We start from the raw sequence: 21,613 nt of genomic DNA, 5'->3' as shown, positions 1-21,613 counted from the left end.
CATCACCTGCTCCACAACAACAGCCCAGTTCTTGAGACATGGGCTTCGTTTCGACAGGCCATGGACGCCTTATACGACGAGCCATTTCGCACCACCTCCGCTACAAGCGCAATAAGGGCGTTACGACAGGGTAGAAGACCCGTGGAGGAATACATAGCAGAATTCCGACGTGTATCCCTGGAGACAACGTGGAACGAATCTGCCTTGCACGACCAATTCCGGTTGGGGCTATCGGACCCCATAAGGGATGAATTAGCCCGCACCGCCATACCATCCTCTTTGGAGGACTTCACCAGACTGTCCATTCAAATAGACAGGAGATTACGGGAAAGAAGGGCGGAACGCCAATCATCACCTTCATCCTCTTGGCCTAGCGTGCGACCCCAAAACAGAACCACACCCAAAGACAACCCTGAGGAGCCTATGCAACTGGGACTCATCAGAGGCCCACTGTCCGTAGCTGAAAAAGAACGGCGCAGGGCTCTGGAGTTGTGTCTGTACTGCGGCACCAAGGGACATTATGCCAACGAGTGCCGAAACAAAAGACGATCACCCAAGGGTAAGCAACCCTCGCTATCAGCCTCAAATAACCATGTGACGTCTACTTATTATGCCTCTCACCTATCCCTTTCCGTTACGTTTCAGTGGAAGGGAGAGTCTATAGTACTCTCAGCGATGATTGACTCTGGAGCCAGTAGCAACATCCTGGATGCTGACGTCATCCAACGGTACGGTATATCCGTACGAAACAAAACAACACCCCTCTCGTTACGGTTGGTGGACGGGAGTCCACTGAAATCCGGTCCCATCACTACAGAGACCGTTCCTTTGCGTGTACACATCAACCCTAACCATGTAGAGGACTTGATATTCGATGTGGTGCCCTCTCCCGTTTTTCCTGTGTTATTGGGACTCCCCTGGCTGAGGACACATAATCCTGTCATTGATTGGGAGACGAGTGTTGTGCGCTTCATGTCTAATAAATGTGTTCTTCACTGTAAGCCGCCTATGTCCGTTAATGTTGCCCACGATTATAGCTCTCTACCGATACCTACCATACCAGACCATTACAAGTGCTTCTCCGACGTGTTCGAGAAGAAAGGAGCAAGTCGGCTACCGCCCCATAGGGTATACGACTGCCCGATAGACTTGTTTCCAGGGGCTCCTATTCCGTTTGGCCGCTTATACCCCATGTCCGATCCCGAACTTGTCACGCTAAAGGACTACATTGATGAAAATCTGGCCAAAGGTTTCATAAGACCGTCCACCTCCCCTGCTGGAGCAGGCATATTTTTCGTGTCCAAGAAAGACGGTGGCTTACGTCCTTGCGTAGACTACAGGGAGTTGAACAACGTAACGATAAAAAATCGCTATCCTCTGCCTCTGATCCCTGAGTTAATGGAACGTGTCAGGTCTGCCTCCTACTTCACCAAGATAGACCTCAGAGGAGCGTACAACCTGGTGAGGATAAAGAAGGACCACGAATGGAAGACTGCCTTCAGATCCAGGTACGGACACTTCGAATACCTGGTCATGCCTTATGGGTTGTGTAACGCCCCAGCAACCTTCCAACATTTTATGAATGACGTATTCCGGGATATGTTGGATCATTTCGTTGTAGTATACCTGGACGACATCCTGATCTACTCACCTTCGTTATCCTCACACAGGGAACACGTGTCCAAGGTATTGGAACGCTTAAGGAGCAATGATTTATATGCCAAACCCGAAAAGTGTGTTTTTGAAACCCAAACAGTTGAATTCCTGGGTTTCATCTTAACCCCCAACCAAGTGGAGATGGATCCAAAAAAAGTCAACGCGATACTACAGTGGCCTGTCCCTACAGACAGAAAAGGCATCCAGAGATTCGTCGGTTTCGCGAATTTCTATCGCAGATTCATTAGGAACTTTTCAAAGGTCATACAACCGATCACCGCATTGACATCAGTCAAAAGAAAGTTCTGCTGGTCCGAAGCTGCACAAAGAGCCTTCACGTTCCTGAAAGACAGATTCACCACGGCCCCCATATTGATCCACCCGAACCCTCAAAAACCATACACACTTGAGGTCGATGCCTCTGATACCGCAATTGGTGCCGTCCTATCCCAAAGAGACGACACAGACAATCAGCTCCATCCCGTCGCCTTTTATTCCCGAACATTAACCCCTGCTGAAAGGAATTATGGAGTGGGTGAAAAAGAAATGCTCGCCATGAAGTCAGCCTTGGAAGAATGGAGACACCTCCTAGAAGGAACGCTCCATCCCATAACCGTATACACAGATCACAAAAACATGGAATACTACAGAACAGCCAAACGGTTACAACCCAGACTCGCCAGATGGTCTCTATTCTTCTCACGGTTTCGACTGCACATAACCTACAGGCCTGGTTCTTGTAACACCAAAGCAGACTCGCTTTCCCGCATGCATGACATCCCTACACTCCAGCAGCAGGATGATAACACAGTGCTGAGATCCGGACATTTTCTGGCTACCACTCCTTCTTTTTGGAACGCGCTACGTCCTGATACCTCCGATCCAAAACCGGCTGATGCCCGAACCTACGACTGAATGACGGGTTCTACTACCATGACAACCAGATCTATGTCCCTCCTCCAGCACGGTTACAGATCCTGAAACATCACCATGATACACCAGCAGCGGGACATGGGGGCACCACCCAAACCACGGACTTGATAAAGAGAACCTTCTGGTGGCCTACCCTCCATGACGACGTCCTTGAATATATCCGTTCTTGTTCCGTTTGCGCCAAGGCAAAGAGCACGCGTACCAGACCTGCTGGTCTCCTGTGCCCGCTTCCCATACCCACAAAGCCATGGACGGACTTATCTATGGATTTCATCACAGACCTGCCACCCTCAAACCACCACACCACCCTCATGGTGGTGGTTGACAGGTACACCAAAATGGCTCACTTCATCCCCGCAACACGACTACCCACGGCGGACGAAACGGCCTCTCTTTTTCTTCGGGAAGTGTTTCGTCTACACGGCCTACCGGAAACTATCGTATCGGATAGGGGAACGCAGTTTACGTCCAGGGTATGGAAGGCGTTTTGTGAAGAACTCCACATCCATCGATCATTGTCCACCTCGTTTCATCCCCAAAGCAACGGACAAACGGAGCGAACCAACCAGACGCTTGAACAGTACCTCCGTTGTTTCACCACCCACCTGCAAGACAACTGGTACCACCTGGTACCCATAGCGGAATTCGCATATAATAACCATATTCATTCTTCAACGCGAATGTCTCCCTTCTTCTCCAATTATGGATTCCATCCCTCCATGCTCCCCGGTTCACCGATCTCCGGTATGGTTCCTTCGGTGACAGAACGAATCACACGAATGATCGACATGCATAAAACGTTACACCGCACCCTCACCAAGGCACAAGAGAGATCCAAGTCCCAAGCAGACAAGCATCGCACCCAGGCTCCCATATACAAACCAGGTGACAAAGCATGGCTCTCCACCGCCCATCTCAAATTAAGTTGTCCCTCGAGGAAACTGGGACCTCGGTTCATCGGCCCCTTTGTTGTGACTCGTGTCCTCTCTCCTGTGACAGTCGAACTACGTCTGCCTCCAACAATGAGGATCCACCCGGTTTTCCACGTCTCGCTATTAAAGCAGTGGCACGCCAATCCTTTTCCTGGGAGACGTCCCGATCCCCCTGCTCCTGTTCGCTGTGATGATACCGAAGAATATGAAATAGCCCAGATCCTGGACTCCAGACACCACAGAGGACGTCTCCAATACCTCATCCAATGGAAAGGGTACGATGACGACGAAAATTCATGGGAGGATGCCCGAGGGGTACACGCTGACGACCTAATCCGTTCGTTCCATTTACGTCACCCTCGCAAGCCTGGTCCCTTGAGAGGCCGGAGACCTCTCCTCAGGGGGGGAGCCTGTCACGGCCCCGTACGGAGCATGTCCCCCGAGTACCCGCCACTAGCGGGTACTCGATACTTACCTCCTCGGTCCTCCGACACCCACGATCCCCCGGATACAGCGGGACGACGCGGCACCGATGCCTCACGGTACCGGTGCTCGGCGGTTCGTAACAACGAACCGCCACAGAGAGAAGGACGTGCGTGGTACTGCACGCCACGCCCCCCTTCCTCTCTCATACCCCTGTGGAGACGCCGGGATGTCCATTGGACACCGGCAAGACAGGAGGCGGGGTCTTGGGAAGCGGCACATTTAAAAGCCGAGCACTGACACTCATTCAGTGCTCGGTTGTTTTAACGGTTGAGCTCCCTATTACCTTGTCCTGGATGTCTACTTACCTGATACCTGTTGCCGAACCTTGCTTGATACCTGACTACTCTCTCCTGATACCTGTTGCCGAACCTTGCTTGATACTTGACCATTCTTACCTGATACCTGTTGCCGGACCCTGCTTGATACCTGACTACTCTCTCCTGATACCTGTTGCCGAACCTCGCTTGATACTTGACCATTCTTACCTGATACCTGTTGCCGGACCCTGCTTGATACCTGATTACTCTCTCCTGATACCTGTTGCCGAACCTTGCTTGATACCTGACTACTCTCACCTGATACCTGTTGCCGGACCTTGCTTGATACCTGACTACTCTCACCTGCTACCTGGATACGCTGGACTTAATACCTGTTGCCAGACCTCGCTTGCTATCCGGCTGCTCTGGTTCTGGTACGTGTTACTGGACTTTACCTACATTCGGCTATACACTTCGCCCCTATCCCTGCATACTGGTTTCCTCACCTGACCCCAGCATAATATAATGGTACAATGTGAGGACTTGAGACAAAGCAAAATATTAAGCACTTTCAGTTAGTTGGCCTTGTCTGTATTAGTCTGTATAGCTATTTGAAATGTAAGAAAATAAGTCAGCCGGTTCTTGAAAACCAAGACTATTACACTACGGCTTGTTAAACAATATCAAACAAAGCAGCATTTCATAATTCAAATCACCTGGTCATAGCTTCATATACAGACTTTCTAAAGCTCTTTCATTGTTTGACTTTTAAGCATAATAATCTTTCTAGAATACCACCCTTTAGATTGTTTAATGAGTCACAGTTTAAGCAGACATTTTTATCTCGATGGAATTGCGCAACCACTGGTTGGCCAAAGGCTCAGATAAGTCTGCTTTTCTGTTATCTACGTGATTTTATGGCAGAGAGGCATTTACCTTGGATAGCTCTTTCCTATAATTACCACATTTGGCCATGTCAGGCATTTAACCCTTTATTTATCTATGGAGAAATACATTAATCCTTCTCTACAGGAAAATTGAAATGGTTGAAGAAGGGTTCACAAGAGCATACATGCAACTGCAAAGATATCTGCACAAAGGGAAGCAGTTCTGACAGTTTTACTAATATATATATATATTATTGAAATAATGAGAGGCACAACAGGACTTCCATAAATAAACCCACAAACAAACAATATTGATGCCTCAATAGATTCTGTAGAATTTGTTACAATTAGTAAAAAAGGCTTTAAAAGGCAATAATTTGAACCTACACAATATTAACATGTATAACATGGGAGGGTTTTAATAATAATAAGCACACATCCTGGAGTTGATTCTGGCCTACTTTAATGGTCCAGTTCCTTAAAACGAGTTTAAGATCTCTAGATTTTAACCTAACTCAGATTCTAATGATTATCTAAAGGAGGCGACCGAACATCTTGATTATTAACATTGGCTTTATCTATTGAAATTTTTTGTTCGTGTGACGTAGTAAAACAAAAAAGTGTGGAAGGACCCCAGAGATAGTCTCCCTGGCATCCGAGCAGCCAGCACCAGCAGCCCCACTGAAAATTGCCATGGAGGAGATTTAAACATGGCGCTTGTTATTACATCCTGCACCCTCAATGGTAGAAATTGCTAGACATCATAGTACACCCTGCATCGTGAAGGGGGTCAATATGGGTTCTTCTTTAGAAGGGCTGTCAAGAACACTAAACTGTCCTTTTGCAATGTTACACTGCAGTACAGTCAAGAGTGACTCCTAGTGGTAAAGAGATACTAGATAGTTCATTTTAAATTGATCTAAGCAAGTATCTGGAAAATAACTTGGGGATTTGTTGTAGCACCATAATATAAATGCTTCACTAGTTTATTTAAACCAATACAGGTTAAGTTGTTTTACACTATTGCCTCTATATTTTAACCAACATGCTCCTTTCACCATTTATCTTGTATGGTGCAAAATGTTGCGGCATGGATGTGTCAATGGAGTCTAGAGATACTGCCACATGGGTCTCCAACTTCTCTCACCAAATGCAGAGCATATTTAATCTCTTATGTCCCGTATTCTCCCACATCCTTATATTTCACCCGTGGTTTATAACATCAGTGAGCAGTCATGAAATGCTTTGGACACTTCAATCACATTTGCCTCCATTACAGGTATAAAAGGGCAAAAAGCTGTTGAACCTCCTGGAAATATTTGGCCAGGGCCGCCATTTTAAATATGTAATCTGATAATAATGAATTATGTGAGTTGTGTGTGGAAACTTTGTAGATCATGTAGAGTTCCTCAGTGGGGTGCAGGTCAATAGGCTGGTTGGGAAAATCAGAAATGTGTCTTATAACTAGGACTTAGGCACAACAAGCCTCTCTAGTATCGATTGCCTCCTGAAGGTAGGTCATGTGGGGGCAGGTGGGGAATCTATCATAGTGCCACTCATAAGAGCATTAATGGCTAAAAGGCAAGGGATTTATCATTATCATTATTGATTATACAATATAGGACCATTACATCATAAAGCATTGTATAATGGACAAACACAGGCAGAGGTAAGTTAGGTTCCCATCTGGGCCTGACACTTAGGAAGGTCTTACAATGCAACTGTTCAGCACGATTACTAATTGAGATAAGATGGCATATATCAGGTGCTCCACTTCATTCAAGTGGGAGTCCTGCATGCCCTGTTTTTTTGTGATGTCTGAGTTAATCATGCTAGCTATGTCGAACAAGAAAAGCTGACAAGTGGTTTCAGGGCAACAGGTAAAAAAGGTCCACAATCTTCTTCTTGTGAGGCTGCACTCCTCCTAAACGGATATGCAGCCCCTTCTGTCCCTTCGAAGAGGAGACCCACTGAAGTCTTCACGGAGAGATGGTGGCCAAAAGGCTAAACTCCTTTCAAGACAGTTTAGCATAAGCTAAATATTATATTTTCAGTATTTATTATAAAGACAAAAAAGACAAAATTCGTGGTCTGCTTTGAGTCACATTTGCATTTCAATCACGCTACATTGAAGAATAGGCTGAAGCGGGGTAAGTTCATGGCGTGAGCATGTTTGAATGTGTGTCTGGGTATGATAGCATGTGTGTGTCTGGATATGTGATTGTAATACCTGGGGACTCTTTGGCTTCGGCTACCCCGCTTGCAGGATGCAGGTAGGAGGTCCCACTGATGTTGGTTGGGAGTCTTGCTGACTTTGCTTGCGGTTTTGCGGACGTTGCGGGACACATGCCATTTTTTATGAACCTATTATTTCCCTGCTGTGACCAAGAGACCCAGAGAAGTCGCAGTTCACCTGGAGTCTCTGGACAACTTGGAAACCATCCACTGATTTAATTTGCATGAATTTAAATCTATTAGTCTATTATGTTTATATTTAATTGGTAAATTATTAAATTTTTAATGATAGAAAAAAAATTATTAATACATTTAGACATTTCTGTATTTTACTGTGTTACATGCAGTCTCACTTTGGCAAGACTTCTTTAATTGATATGTTTTTATATTAATTGATATTCATTTTAATGTGGCAATCCTCTTGGTTTAAAGATGGTTGATGCTCTTAAGTGTTTACTGTGAGTAACCTCTGTGAAGAACCATGTCTGATCTTCTCTGTTATTATTATATTTATTTGTACCCTGTTTGAATGTGGCTGCAGCTCCGGCCTTCAAAGAGACGATCCTATAATCTGGCTGGGGCTCTTAATCAGCCAGCACAGCCCTGTCTGCCCAGACGGCACCCGCACTACAGGGGTGATAACACTCACTTGATACATCCCCTGTATACTGATGGGATTTGTGAGGGGATGTGGCTGATAGGATTGGGGGTTGGGTTCGGTGCACAGTGAATGGAGATTCTATATAAGTTCTGTGTGTTTGTAATAAAGAGAGTTCTGTTTTAACCTCAAAGCATGAAGTTCTGGCTCATGATTGAGGGAAGTGCTGGTCTGTGACTGCTTTCTTCGGACAGCCACAGCGTGTCCGCTTACTGGGAGAGGGAAGGAGCTGACCGGCGGATGTGTCCAGTCTGGGGCACAGGACGATCCGTCACAACCTCATGCATTTTAAATGACTGCTTACAAAGCTTTTGTGGGCAGTGGGGATCATGAGCCAGTTGGGGAGATCAGAGGAGATGTAAAATCGATGGAGCTCACAGACCTCCACTGCAGCTCCTATGTGGCCATCATACAATGCTGTGTGGCTGAGCTCCCATTTCTCTCATTAATTCCATTCTGTAAATTCTCCCATTATACCTTTAATTTCCTATTACATTTTTTTGGTGAACTAATGTATCTTCTATGGTGTAGAGTTTTCTGACTGGATCACATCCACACAAGGTCTTACTATACTTATACTAACAGCGTCACCTACTATACCCAACCCACCTAAAGACGATACAATTCACCTGCCTGATATAGAGGATGTGCTGCTGGATTTTTTCCCCCAAAAGTTGGCAACTATGAAACTGGCCAGAATGACCTCCCTATTCCTGCTACTAATGCCTCTAGCCATACAGGCCAGCACCTCGCTTTTCAGACGTTTTATTACATTGCCTTCTTACAAGTCTTTGGAAATAAATAAATATATTCTGCTTTGTGATGTCTGCGTCCCAAGTGCATTATTTTACATTCATCAACTTTAAACCATATACATCAGTGAATATGACAAGACAATGGCACCAAAAGTACACGCCAACGCTAAACAGTAGGCGCAAAGAAACCAATAAAATAACAGAAAAAAGCAAAACGATAAATAAACTCAAGTATAATGTTTTGACGACATATTTAATCTGAAACTAGTAAAATATTGGTGGAACTTTCTAAGATTAATGTTTATGGGTTTTTTTCAGAGTAAATTTTCAAACAGGAACAGAAGAATTTGACAACCTGAGAAACTTCCCTAAATGTAAAATACCTTAAATACATCTGCCTGAGTACAGATTTGGTTTCTACATACAATGGGAAATAATTTGGGCGATAACACATAGCTTTACACATTTTATAAAACATCGCCAACTAATATTATCACTGAAATTACTATTGACTTCTGACTGTATCCCTCTTAGTGTGAGGCGGAACGTTTTTGTCGCGTACGCTGTTTCTGTGAGGGAATCATTTTGAGGGCACACCAGTGCGTAGCCGCTGCTTTTGGTTTTCTCTTCCTGGGTTTGACAGTGTCATAAAGCCGGTGAGTGACTCGTGTTATTATTCGTCTTGCTCCGGTATATTAACGGGCTCCGTATCGGCGTTAACAGTCTTATATGTGGGAGGGCATGTCGGTGTGTGAGCCGGTCCGCAGTGTTCAGCAGGCTTAGCTGGGAGTATGGGAAGGTCACAGGATCCCCGGCAGCTCGAGTAGCTGCCATGTGACCGCTAGACTGCCCTAGCATCGTCGGGGGTACACGATTTAATGCGGAAATACATATTCTCATGTATCAGCACTGCTTTAACTGGGGGTTTCATTGGAAAATAAAGATTTTTTTTCTCCTTAAGTATAAAAGACAGGGCTGTATACTGTGATTATCTGCAGATCGGAAGGCTGCCATTGTTGTCAGTCACCACGATGAGCTCATTCTTAGTGCCTAATCCGTCCTCCCATAGACTTTCTTTAGTCGGAATGTCAGGTTGTATGAGACAGAATGTCGCTTACCACAGGGCAGTATGATTAGGAGCTGGGTGTTTGTATAGTAAATTGGGCCCCTGAACACTGACATTGGGGGTGGGGGGTTGCCGTGGAGTCTCTGGGTAAAGCCCTGTTTCCCCAGGTCTCCGGTCTGTTCTATCCCGGGCCGGGGAGCATGTTTGGCCGTGCCCACGTCCCTCTGCACCTAGGTGTGTGTTAACCTAGCCTTGACCCAATGGACGGCCCGTAAAAGCTCCAGGTATTAGTTGTAGACTTTGATGGCCGTGGTTCCTCACTTCTTGGTAGGGAATTGACAAGATCCAGCCCTCTTGTCTGGTCTTTTAGTCCAGGAAGGAAAGTGATTGTGCCTCCTTTTGAAGAAGGTGACCCCCTGAAGAAAGACCCCCAAAAAACTGGTTTTGTTTCATTTTGTTCAAATAGTACTTCTTTATCTGCAGTCCTGCAGGCTGTCCATATTTTGGGTGACTTTCCCTGTTACAACACATTGGTCTGATTCTTTGTGACAATGCTAATGAAGTCCTCCCTGTGCACTTTTATTAATCCTTGGAGTGATTAACACCGAGCCATTCATATTGTATACCCCAGACAGTGTGATAACGAGTCAGGGTGTTTGTCTAGTAGATGGGGGTAAATTAACTGATTTAGAACACTTAGAATCAGCTAATATTCCGCTGCCTGAAAACATTATATAATGCAAACTCTAGTGCCGTTTTCTTTTTAAAAATATTTTTCAAAATGTAGTTTTTTTGTATCAGAGGGGTTTCCTTTTAAACCAATTGAAGTCTAAAATACCTGGATCTGTAGAGGTTCTTTAAAACATGTTACGGGCATGTCAGCAAGTTTAAAAAGTTTATTCTATCAGAGTTTATAGTATAGTATAGTTGAAAGGCATCCAGTATTATTATTCATCGCTTTATAGAAAGGGGATAAATTATACTATTTAGGTAATACAAGATGCTTCTATACAGCTGTGGCATGTGAATAAAATGGCCAGATACGTTCATGTTTGTATTTGTTTTAATTTCTTTTTTTGTCTTTAGGAAATGGTTCCTACGGATGCCTTCTCTCGTAGTTTGAGTCGGAATGAAGTCATTGGTCTTATTTTCCGACTGACGATATTTGGAGCCGTTACATATTATACCATAAAATGGATGGTAGACGCTGTTGATCCGACCAGAAAACAGAAAGTCGAAGCCCAGAAACAGGTACGGCTCTTTTTTCTTCATAACTTTAAGGCTATAAAATACAATGAAAGTGTGTAGAAATGCATGATAGCGAGACCACTTCAGATGTAAAGCTTAAAGGGGCAATCGAGCCATCGTATGCACTTAAATGTGTATGATAGCTGAGAGGTCCCTTTAAATGAGTATGTTGCCCCTCTTACAAATGCATGGAGGAGTTCTGCAGAATCCCCCCATACGCTTGGGCTCCTTTACTCACCCGTTCAAGCAGTTCGTGACGAGAATCATAAGAGCACAGAGAAGGTGAAGCTGAAGCAAAAAAATACTATAAAAAGCAAAGCTTTTATTACAGCATGTAAATAAAAAAATATGCAATACTCATAATCAGGGTGAAAAACAGAGACCATCTGAGACCCTTGAGCAAATGCAAATCTTATTTGTATTGAAGGTTCTTTTTCCACAACCATTGACGGTCACTTCCTACGGTATGCCTTCTCGCTGTCCTGGTGGTCCTAATGCTGCCAGTGCCCGTACCTCCACCACCAGGGCAAACAGAAGGCACGCCGCAAGAAATTATTTTGCTTTTATTGATTATCTTTGGGTCACAATTATGGAAATTTTGGTTTTAATATAAGTAAAGTTTGTTTATTGGTTTTCAGAAGAGAAAAATGGTTACAGAGGCGCTATTATCACACACAAATGTATTTTGTTAAAGGGCTTTTTTATCCCTAATATTCAGTAATAACTTCCAAGCTGCCCCAGCCGCAGTGTATGCAGAAACACGTGATTTTAGCTGATATCAAAAGCCTCCAGTATCACAAATGATGTCACTTACCCAGTATTTTAGTAACGTTTCCTGTAAATGTTGAAATCTTTCCAAAATGTGTTGGGTTACAAAGTAAAATAAAATGAGATCAATGTTCACTGACTCTTTATCTACAGTGGGATCTATGGATAGGTGGCCAAAAACATACCTGAAGCAGCATAAAAAGTGTTTAGTTTTCCATATGGTAATATTGTAAGTTTTTCTGGTGTGTGTCCATGCGTGTATTTATCAGACTGTGTTGGGTTGTCCTCGTGAATAATGGTTTGGTGTTCCATAGGCTGAGAAGCTGATGCGGCAGATTGGCGTGAAGAACGTGAAACTCACAGAATATGAACTGAGCATCGCGGCTCATCTCGTGGACCCGCTCAGTGTGCAGGTAAGGGAAAACAAGTACGGATAAAGTCATTACTACAGATTGATGAACCGGTACAACAGCTGACAACTTTTAGAATACATCACTAGAAGCTGGGCATTACCTTCTAAGGCGTTGTCATGAGTGTGACGTTTTTTAGATCATAGCTATACGCCCTTTGTGTTTTGCAGATTACCATTTGGTCTCTGTAATTTATTTCTAAAAATTCCAATGAAAACTATCAAATGCATATTTTATTTATTTTATTTTTTATTATCATAAGGTACTTCATTAAGAAAATGCAGTAACAGTAATTTACCAAAAAAATAGTGTAAATTAAAAAAGAAATACACATGAATCAACATTGTAATTATTTTTATTCAGTTTGCAATATATTTCCAATAATACATTATAGCAGGGGTGTCCGACCTGCGCCCCTCCAGCTGCTGCAGGAGTACATCTCCCATCCTCCACAGCCCGCCCCTTAGTTGAAAGAGCATTATGGTAGATATAGTCCTGCAACAGCTGGAGGGCCGCAGATTGGACACCCCTGCATTATAGTATCCTAGCCCACAACATCGGGAAGCTGTATGAAGTAAGTAAAACTAGGAGTGACTGGGACAATGAAGAAATCTTTGCATGTCACCGAAAAACAAACAAACAAACAAAAAAAAAAACAACAAACTTGCCCTTTAATCTACTTATTTTGTAGTGTTTTTTCCATTTTGTTTAAAGTTTGCAATGCAACATTGTAGAAGAAGTTTTACAGTTCCGTTTGTTCCCTGTAGGTAACCTGGAGTGATGTGGCAGGTCTCGATGATGTCATAACAGATCTGAAAAACACCGTAATACTTCCTATAAGAAAGAAACACCTGTTTGCGAATTCCAGACTGCTGCAGCCCCCTAAAGGTATTATTGAAAGAGAAGAGTGCACACTTCACTCTGTGATGTTAAAGTGTATATATCCAAAATCATAAATAAACAAAAGTATGGCAAAAAGGGAATGCTACAGCTGTACAGAACAAAGAAACTTGTCGGTACTGACTTCATAGTCTAAAATCTGTGAGACCTCCGTAGAAAGATCATCTTCTAGTTCTACATGCATTCCCATGTGTGTCACCAGGTGGAGCAGAAACCACCAAAAGGTGTAATACTTTTCATTGAAAATAAAACCTATATGAAATTCTCTCTCCAGGGTTTGAAAAAAAATATAATGTCCTTCTGAGGAGCATTGGGTTGTCTCTCTCATCTTGTGACTATTACTAAAAGAGCATTAGAAGATGTTAGTGAAGACATTATTCATACAGTGTTTTGTGAATTTTGGGGCTTAAAAAAGTTGGATGTTTAGTCATCAGATCTTTCAAGTCTGTCACCTTCAAGAACTCCTCAGTGTTTTCCCACAATTTTCTGCATAAATCTCCTAAATTGCCCGTATGGAATATAGCTATTACACTCAACCAGAGTTTAGTTAAAATTTGAGCTGCCTTCATATACTCTGCAAAATTATGAAATTATATATTTCTGTCAGTGTCCTGTACAGATAAATTCAATGTGTTTGTGGGTTATGGTTTAAATACTTAATGAATACATCCAACTAATTGGAACTCCAAATCAGAAAGCAGTAATCAACGTCCCTTTCCCACAGCACCGGATTTGCGATAGAGAGCAATTGGATCAGATAAACTCATCTTCCCACTTGCCCCTAAATAGATTTGCGTAACTAGGTGTGAATCTGGTACCTAGATTTAGAAAAAGAACTGATCCCCAAGTCAAAAATAATTATGTGCTAATAACAATGCTCCACACTGAACTAGGATAGCCCTACATAGAACCCTTTAATCTGTTTTAATGTATTTACTGTAGCTGTAGTTTTTTTATTCTTATACCGTACTGTACAGCTTCCAACCAGTTTTCTTCTTGAAAGCTTTATGTGCGTTGCGTATAATTTGTGTTCCAATAAGTTAGATTCTCATAGCCTGTTATGTTTAATCTTATGAATTATTTAATTACCAAAGCCTTCCATAAGGACCTTCTATTGATTGTTTGAATAAAATACCAACTACATGCTGTTTTTTTTATTTATTTCAGGAGTCCTTCTTTATGGCCCTCCAGGGTGCGGTAAAACTCTCATTGCAAAAGCCACAGCCAAAGAAGCCGGATGCCGCTTCATTAATCTTCAGCCGTCCACTCTGACGGATAAGTGGTACGGAGAGTCTCAGAAACTGGCAGCGGCCGTTTTCTCTTTGGCCGTAAAGCTCCAGCCAGCCATAATTTTCATTGATGAAATAGGTAAGGCGCTCTAGAACATCGCTAAACCCTAGCGATATGAAATAGCTGTATGAACCCACAGAGATGGGAGCATCCTTAACCCCTTGATGACAATTGCCGGTCCGGGCACGTCACGGAAAATCAAGTCGTTAACGACAATTGACGTGCCAGGACCGGCACGTCTTTAAACGGGTGCAGAAAGCGATCTACTTTCGCTTTCTGCACCCAAACGGCGTTGCTGTAATGCCTCGACACGATTGGCACTAGGGGCCATCTCTGGCCCCTCCCCAGGGCATCAACATCCACCATACATTGTATGGCGGCGGACGGCTGTTTTAAAAGCGTTTAGGAGGCGATCAACGATCACCTCCTAAACTTAAATGGTGTCGCTGGAATGCCTCGATCAGGAGGCATCCAGCGACACCAAATACTTACCCCAGGACGGGCTGTGACCGCTCGGGAAAAAAAACAATAAAGACGAAAAAGTTCGCTAGATAGTCTCCAGACCTTCTAGAGAACTCTGGCTCCACTTGCAGGTTGAATACAGGCACTGCAGTCAACCATGCAATTCAAAGGAGCCCAGCTTTCTAATCACAGTGTGATTAGTAAAAATAAATAAAAAAATAAAATAAAATTAATAATAATTAGAAAAAAATAGTAAAAAAAAAAAAAACAGTAAAATGTAAAAATAATTTCCCACTGATGTCAAGTTGAAAAAAAAATGTTACTTTTTTTTTTTAAAAAAAGGCCAAAAAAATAAAATATATATAGAAAAAATATATTTTTGTAAGCAAGTCCTAAAAATGTATGATTTGATGGGGTAAATTGAATTGACCGGGTTCAACAATGTCCCAAATAACACGGGGGGGGGGGGGGATGGCCACACATCTAATTTCCAATTAGAAAAATGCACACGTACCAAATGTGGCCTTTTAGTTCCCCCCAAAAATGACAAACCCATGCATGTGGGGTATCACTGTACTCAGGAGATGTTGCTAAACACATATTGGGGTGTTTTATTATAGTGACATATACCAGAACCTGTTTATTCATACCTGAAAAAACAAATGCAAAAAAAATTATAACCATAAAGTTTGACAAAGGCTGATGGTAGAATTAGTGCTTGGAAAGGGTTAAAATACTAGCATTTGGAATACCCTGGGCTGTCTAGTTTTCAAAAATATATGACTTGATGGGGTAAATTGCATTGGCCGGATTCAAATATACCCGAAATGGCACGTGGGGGGAAGAATTACCAGATTGGGAAAAAATGGCTTTGAAATAGCAAAACGCTACCTGTACTTATTGCCCCATAACGTGTAGAAAAAAGCAAAAAAACATAAAAACATTGGGTATTTCTAAACTCAGGACAAATAGTAGAATCTATTTAGCAGGTTTTTTCATTACCTTTTATAGATGAGTAAAAGATTTTTCAACTAAAAGTTAGAAACTTTTTTTAATAGTAAATAATATGATACAATCAAAACAATGTCATCTAAAGAAAGCCCTTCTTGTCCTGAAAAAAACAATATCTAATGTGTGTGGGTTCAGTAAACGGGAAAGAAGAAAATTACAGCTAAACACGAGCAGCGCAGAAATGTTAAAACGGCCATTGTCACGAAGGGTACAAAAACCTTTGTCACGAAGGGGTTAATATTCGCTTTGACTGAATATAGTAAAAGCTGATAATTGGGCATTTGCAATTTATTGGATTCCTATTAATCCATCATCATAACCTCTTTCTTGCCACACAGATTCTTTCCTCCGAAGCCGTTCTAGCTCCGACCATGAAGCCACGGCCATGATGAAAGCTCAGTTCATGAGTCTCTGGGATGGGTTGGATACAGACCACAGTTGTCAGGTATTGCCTTATTACCGCTATCTGAAGCGAGGAATATTCTTTTCATTCACATCAGAATTGGAACACATTTTCAGATCTACGTTTTGTAACACTTTGTCCTTTCATGTTCTAAAGTCAGGAGAATTAGGAAACTGGAAACCACTTTTTCAAGCATGTCTTATTTAAGTTCCACAATATTGCATTTTTCACTTTTTGACATTTATTTAGGTTGTTGTCATGGGAGCCACTAACCGACCTCAGGATATCGATGCAGCCATATTACGAAGAATGCCAACCAGATTCCATATCAGTCAACCGGTATGTAACAAAAAAGCCTTAATAAATGAACGGGAAATCTTAATGTCAACGTGGTGTAAATGAATGTTTAAAAAAAAAAAAAGTCTCAGACTTTGCAGGATGTGAGACGGACCTCGGGAAATGCCAGAATAAAAAAAAAAATCCATGTTCTAAGTTTTCTAAAATGACCCATTTTACAGTCCGTTTTAATACGAATCTGTGTTGTCAGCATGAATGTGTTCTATGGGCAAGCAACCTGAGGATGTCTTCACCTGATTATTATGGTTTCAGACATTTTTAATTGATCTGTTTTGGATTTGAAGCAAATATAATTTGAACACGCAGTTCTCTTACATAGTGATGGATAGGTCAAACTATTCGCTATTTAAAATGTAGTTAATTCCAAGAAAATGAATGCAGCGGACATGACTGTGCGAGGACAATGATCCATAGGACGTGTTTTGCAGTTTTTTATCTTATGGATAGCTAATATTTTTTGTAGGGATTAATTATGCATTTATTTTTATAAAAGTAACTTTTATTTTACTCTTTTTGTTTTCAGTCCCTCGCACAGCGTGAGGCAATTCTTGGTCTGATCCTGAAAAATGAAAATGTAAGCGTGCTTTTACTTTCATACTTGCCAATTTGTATGTGATGGTTGGCTATCCCTCCAATGCCCGTAATAATTACCTTGATCCATGCGTTTATTCCCACCCAGTGCCTTGTAATCATGCCTCCTCTCTGTTATATGTTAAAGCGTAATGTAGACATTCTTGGGATATTGCTATAACACCACGCTGTTCTTCTCTGCCTTGCCAGGGCTAGATACCCTTATTTCATCCTTGTGGTTCTGTATCCCTTCAGCTTGGATCTTTCGGTAGTAATCTCAATTACACTGGACAAAGAGCGCCAGGAAAATCTACATTCTATTTAATAATATGACTTATTACATGTGTATTCATATGGTTTAGGTGGATGAAGACTTGGACCTGATGGAGATTGCCAACCACACCGAAGGATTCTCTGGCAGTGACCTGAAGGAAATGTGTCGCGATGCCGCTCTGCTTTGCGTCCGGGAATACGCAGCCAATTGTTCAGAAGATGGGTATGTGATCTATGCCTTTTTGCATACATGTAGCACACGAGGAAGCCAAGCATCATTTACACCGTTAATCACTATGTACTATGACCAGAAATGACACAAAATACTCCTCTTACTCTGTAATGTCCGCTGACTGTAATGTTCTGGGCTGAAAAAGAAAGTTCTTTGTCGAGAAGCAGTGATTCCTGTGATTAGGGAATCCCATAAGTATTCTGGATGTAACAAAATATCTACATACGTGCAGTGTATCATGCAGCAAGATTTGTGTTTTATTTTTATTAGATTATTTCCCCCCTCATTAAAATGGCATGGCCTTGCTGATTGCTTTTTTGGGAGGTCAGAATCTAAAAAGTTTGAGGTTTAAATGCAATGTAAGGAAGTTTTACTTTACAGAGATGATGGTAGATAAGTGGAACAGGCTCCCAGCAGAAGTGGTAAAGGCTAATGCAGTGAGATGATTTAAAGGTGCATGGTATAGACATAAAGCCATCCTGATTTTAAGACAGACCAAGGACTGATTAAGATCTAAGACTCTACATCAATCAGTGTTCAGATCTTACCATCATCTATGGTTACATAGAGCATCGCTGTTCAGTGGTCCGGTTATGTAGCTTCATGCCCCTGCTTTATCTCTATTTGTAAACAGAATAGTGACAAAAGTGCTTTTATTTCTTTCCTTTCAGCTTTTATGAGGACTTTCGACCTATACAAAAGCAGGATTTAATAATGGCCATTGACAAAATGAAGAAATCCAAAAAAGCATCGAACCAGAGCATTCTGATGCACGTCAGTTTGGACTAAGATCGTTTGAACGCACGCCGTCCTAGCTGAATAAGCTAACCAGAAGAGACAACAAGGGAACATCGGGCAGGGGAGAGAGTCTGGCCTTGTGTGCAGTTCCAAACTATATGAGCTTAAAACCTCTACTGTTTAGTGATGACGATTCACAATATGAGACGCAGACAGCAATAGCGCTATGTTTCCCCGGCGCATTAACCATCATGCCACTTATTCAAGGGGTTTTCCACAGAATAGCGGGAATATCTTTTCCCCAAAGTTAATAATCTGAAAACATACGCACTTTATTCTGGGGGGGGAAAGAATGCTGTCGGGTGTATTCCTGCTGTGTGTATAAAGATGTATGCATCGGTATATTCCTCCATGTTTATAACGAAAAAAGAAACCTGTGTGTGTTAATATATTATTTTACGAGACTGGAACACTAGTGGGATGATCGTGAAAAGGAAAAGCAACACCAGTTACCATTCTACATCATTCACTATTTCCAGTCCCGAGTCAGCTTCATGCATGTACGCAATTCTGATAAAACACAGCCTAACCTACACAATGGGCATTTCTGGTCCGGAATTTTATAAAGCTTATCACGAGCGTTAGGCTTTTTTTGTTATGTTCTTTTTTTTTTTTACTTTGCAATAACAGCTTTTTTGGTGTTATGAGTAATTGAAGGTATTTTTGAGTCTGCATTGATTGCGGACGTTAAGGACATAATAAAGAGTCTGGCTCGTTAGCAAAATCCAATATACCTTCTCACTCTGGGAAATGTGCGTGATGATAGCATGTATGTGTATGTCTACATAGTCTGTACATATCAACAAAATGACTAAAATGCGCATAGAATGTCAACGGCTTCTCCCTGTCCATCGTCTCGTCTTGCTGAGCGTTTTAAAGGCATGTTTCCTGCGTGTTTAGGATTAGATGGCCTCTGATATCCCGTGAGAGAATAAAATCTGTCACTGTAATTATTGTGTGTGTGGAGGTGTGTAAAAATGGCCCACAAGGTTTGGTTCTGTGAAAACCTTTAGGCACCCAGTTTTTATCCTTAATCTTCTGTTTTAAATTTTTCTGAAGCAAATATTTTTGTTAGAAAAATGACCTTGGAATTTTTAGTGGCTAGACCCTTGCTGCTGACCTTGTTGAGATGCTGGTTGACTTCACCCACAAGATCTATAGACAATGTTGACAATTGCATTTGGCTACTTACATAAGATGCAAGAGTTTCGGCGGCCCCATTATGTAGCGATATGTCTCCCAGGGTTCTTTTTATGGACCCATTTTGGGAGGCTTTTACTGTACTATGTTGGCCATGATCCTGTCCTAAGTGGAAGCTCAATGAGTTAGCTACCAGGCCAAGTTGGCTTTGAGTAACGCAGAATACTGCAAGGTGGTGATCATTTTCAGTTTGAATTTTCCTGTTTTTGTGAATAACATCCACAAGTATATTTTTTTACACTTGTACTACATTTGTTCTTATGGGCTGATTAAACGATTATTGGGAAACAAGTGTAATCTTGCGTAATTCTGTATCATTTAAAAACGAGATTATAATCTGCCTACCACCCTCATGCTATTTGCAATGATTACAGAAATCACAGTTTCTCATCCCGCTTAGATTTATAACTTTATTTCTTAGGACACTGGTTTTTGTTATTACATTTTCTGTGTCAAATTCCAGCAGATACCATAGCGCTATTACAGCAAGGGAACAATACAAGTTCAACTATATCATTAAAACTAACAATATACAAAACAATAATTTGCACAAACTTAAACGATGCTGGTACAGGTCTAAAAAGGGTCTGTTTGAGCGTCAGTGACCCATCGGACTTGGCAACTGTTTTCAAGCATAGAAATAAGGGGTCCAGTAATAGATAAATCTATGGAGTGATCTATGAATCGAGTCTTACTCTGACGTTTTAATGTTTCCTGTTGAAAATATTTTAGAGACGCCCAAGGGATGTTCCAGATCATCGGAGAAACATGCCACCTGGGTGGTTATGTTCATATACGCCTGCATTAATGTGTCCCAAAATGTCTGCTCTGGATTTTAAGGGGCTAGTTGTGCCGTGCCTAAAGAATGCTTTGGGTGTGAAGTTCACTTAGTCATGTTGTAAAAGTTGCCAAACTGTGGCCCTTAATGATTATGGTCAATTAGGTTGAGTAGGTGTGATGTGGTTTGGAAAAGCACTGTACACATGGAACAGTTGCAGTTTTTAAATCTTGTTCTGATGATCGGTAGGCCCAGTCTGACCATGAAGTGAATGTTTTACTTGACAGTCTGTGGGTTTACATTGCTCCCGGGTTCCCTTTGATGTCCAATATTTTTCCAACCTCCGTTGCTGAATGGTGCGATTAATTGTGGCACAGGTCCATCAAATCATCGCTGCATTTGCAAGGTCCATCAAACCTTAATGGTGCCTGATATCCTACAGAGCGTCAAACCATTAACAAGAGTCCTCATGCAATATATCAAGCCTCAGAGCAGTGGTAGCTACTTAAAGGAAATAATTGAGGTTTCCCTCTTGCTGATACACAAGTTTTTTCATAATGTGCCCTTTTTGCCAAGTATTATGCATCTGTGGGGTTTACTCACAATGAAGTGCCCAACCCGTGTGAGTGTTTGCAGCCAGAAAAGCTTGGCTGGCCCTGTATAATTTTATAGTTAAATCTGGATTTTGTCAGTCACCTTTGAATTGATCGTTAATTAATCCCTCCCCAAGCAGTGTTTCTAGATAAGCCTCCTTGAGCAATAGTGACTCAAAAAATGGGCTGATAAAACACCTTTGTTAATGCTGCTGGTGTCTCAAGGAATCAATTTCTATCGATGGTCCTTTGGAACTCAAGTCACAGACTAAGTACTATTTGTCATTGCAGACATGCCAGTGATTTGGTTAGCAGAAAACATTTTCCATGTTTGTTATCTACTCAAGGCAATTATTTGTCAGCATATTTGTGGTTAATTAATCCAACTAAAGCTCTGTAATAACCATAGGTGACCCTATCCCGGGCAGCGACATTAAGGTGTGATTTGCATCCAG

At 42.0% G+C, this 21,613-nt stretch overlaps 1 protein-coding gene across 3 annotated transcripts; it reads left to right on the top strand.

The window, feature by feature from the left end:
- Positions 1-10,954: 10,954 nt before the first annotated feature.
- Positions 10,955-18,578, top strand: LOC149299025 (outer mitochondrial transmembrane helix translocase-like). Of its 3 annotated transcripts, XM_089486932.1 has the most exons (10): positions 10,955-11,116; positions 12,196-12,294; positions 13,059-13,179; positions 14,359-14,559; positions 16,293-16,399; positions 16,607-16,696; positions 17,238-17,288; positions 17,647-17,767; positions 17,814-17,829; positions 18,461-18,578. In XM_089486932.1, the coding sequence occupies exons 1-10, from the start codon at positions 10,955-10,957 to the stop codon at positions 18,576-18,578; spliced, it is 1,086 nt and encodes a 361-aa protein (XP_089343058.1). The 3 variants fall into 3 exon arrangements, with proteins under 3 accessions (XP_089343058.1, XP_089343057.1, XP_089343059.1); XM_089486931.1 differs by lacking the exon at positions 17,814-17,829 and having other exon boundaries at positions 17,647-17,780; XM_089486933.1 differs by lacking the exons at positions 16,607-16,696; positions 17,814-17,829 and having other exon boundaries at positions 17,647-17,780.
- The last annotated feature ends 3,035 nt before the right edge of the window (positions 18,579-21,613 follow it).

This window comes from Sceloporus occidentalis, unplaced genomic scaffold, assembly GCF_023333645.1.
Source record: "Sceloporus occidentalis isolate IW3139 unplaced genomic scaffold, rSceOcc1.0.p SCAF_30, whole genome shotgun sequence".
Lineage (NCBI taxonomy): Eukaryota > Metazoa > Chordata > Lepidosauria > Squamata > Phrynosomatidae > Sceloporus > Sceloporus occidentalis.
Note: the sequence above shows the minus strand (reverse complement) of the source record. Positions and strands in the feature narration are given on the sequence as shown.

Excerpts from the sequence above, each read along its gene's own strand:
- LOC149299025 (XM_089486932.1), top strand. The coding sequence starts at position 10,955 with ATGGTTCCTACGGATGCCTTCTCTCGTAGTTTGAGTCGGAATGAAGTC. Across the intron at positions 16,400-16,606 it reads ATACAGACCACAGTTGTCAG|GTTGTTGTCATGGGAGCCAC; the intron begins GTATTGCCTTAT and ends ACATTTATTTAG. Across the intron at positions 17,289-17,646 it reads TGATCCTGAAAAATGAAAAT|GTGGATGAAGACTTGGACCT; the intron begins GTAAGCGTGCTT and ends CATATGGTTTAG.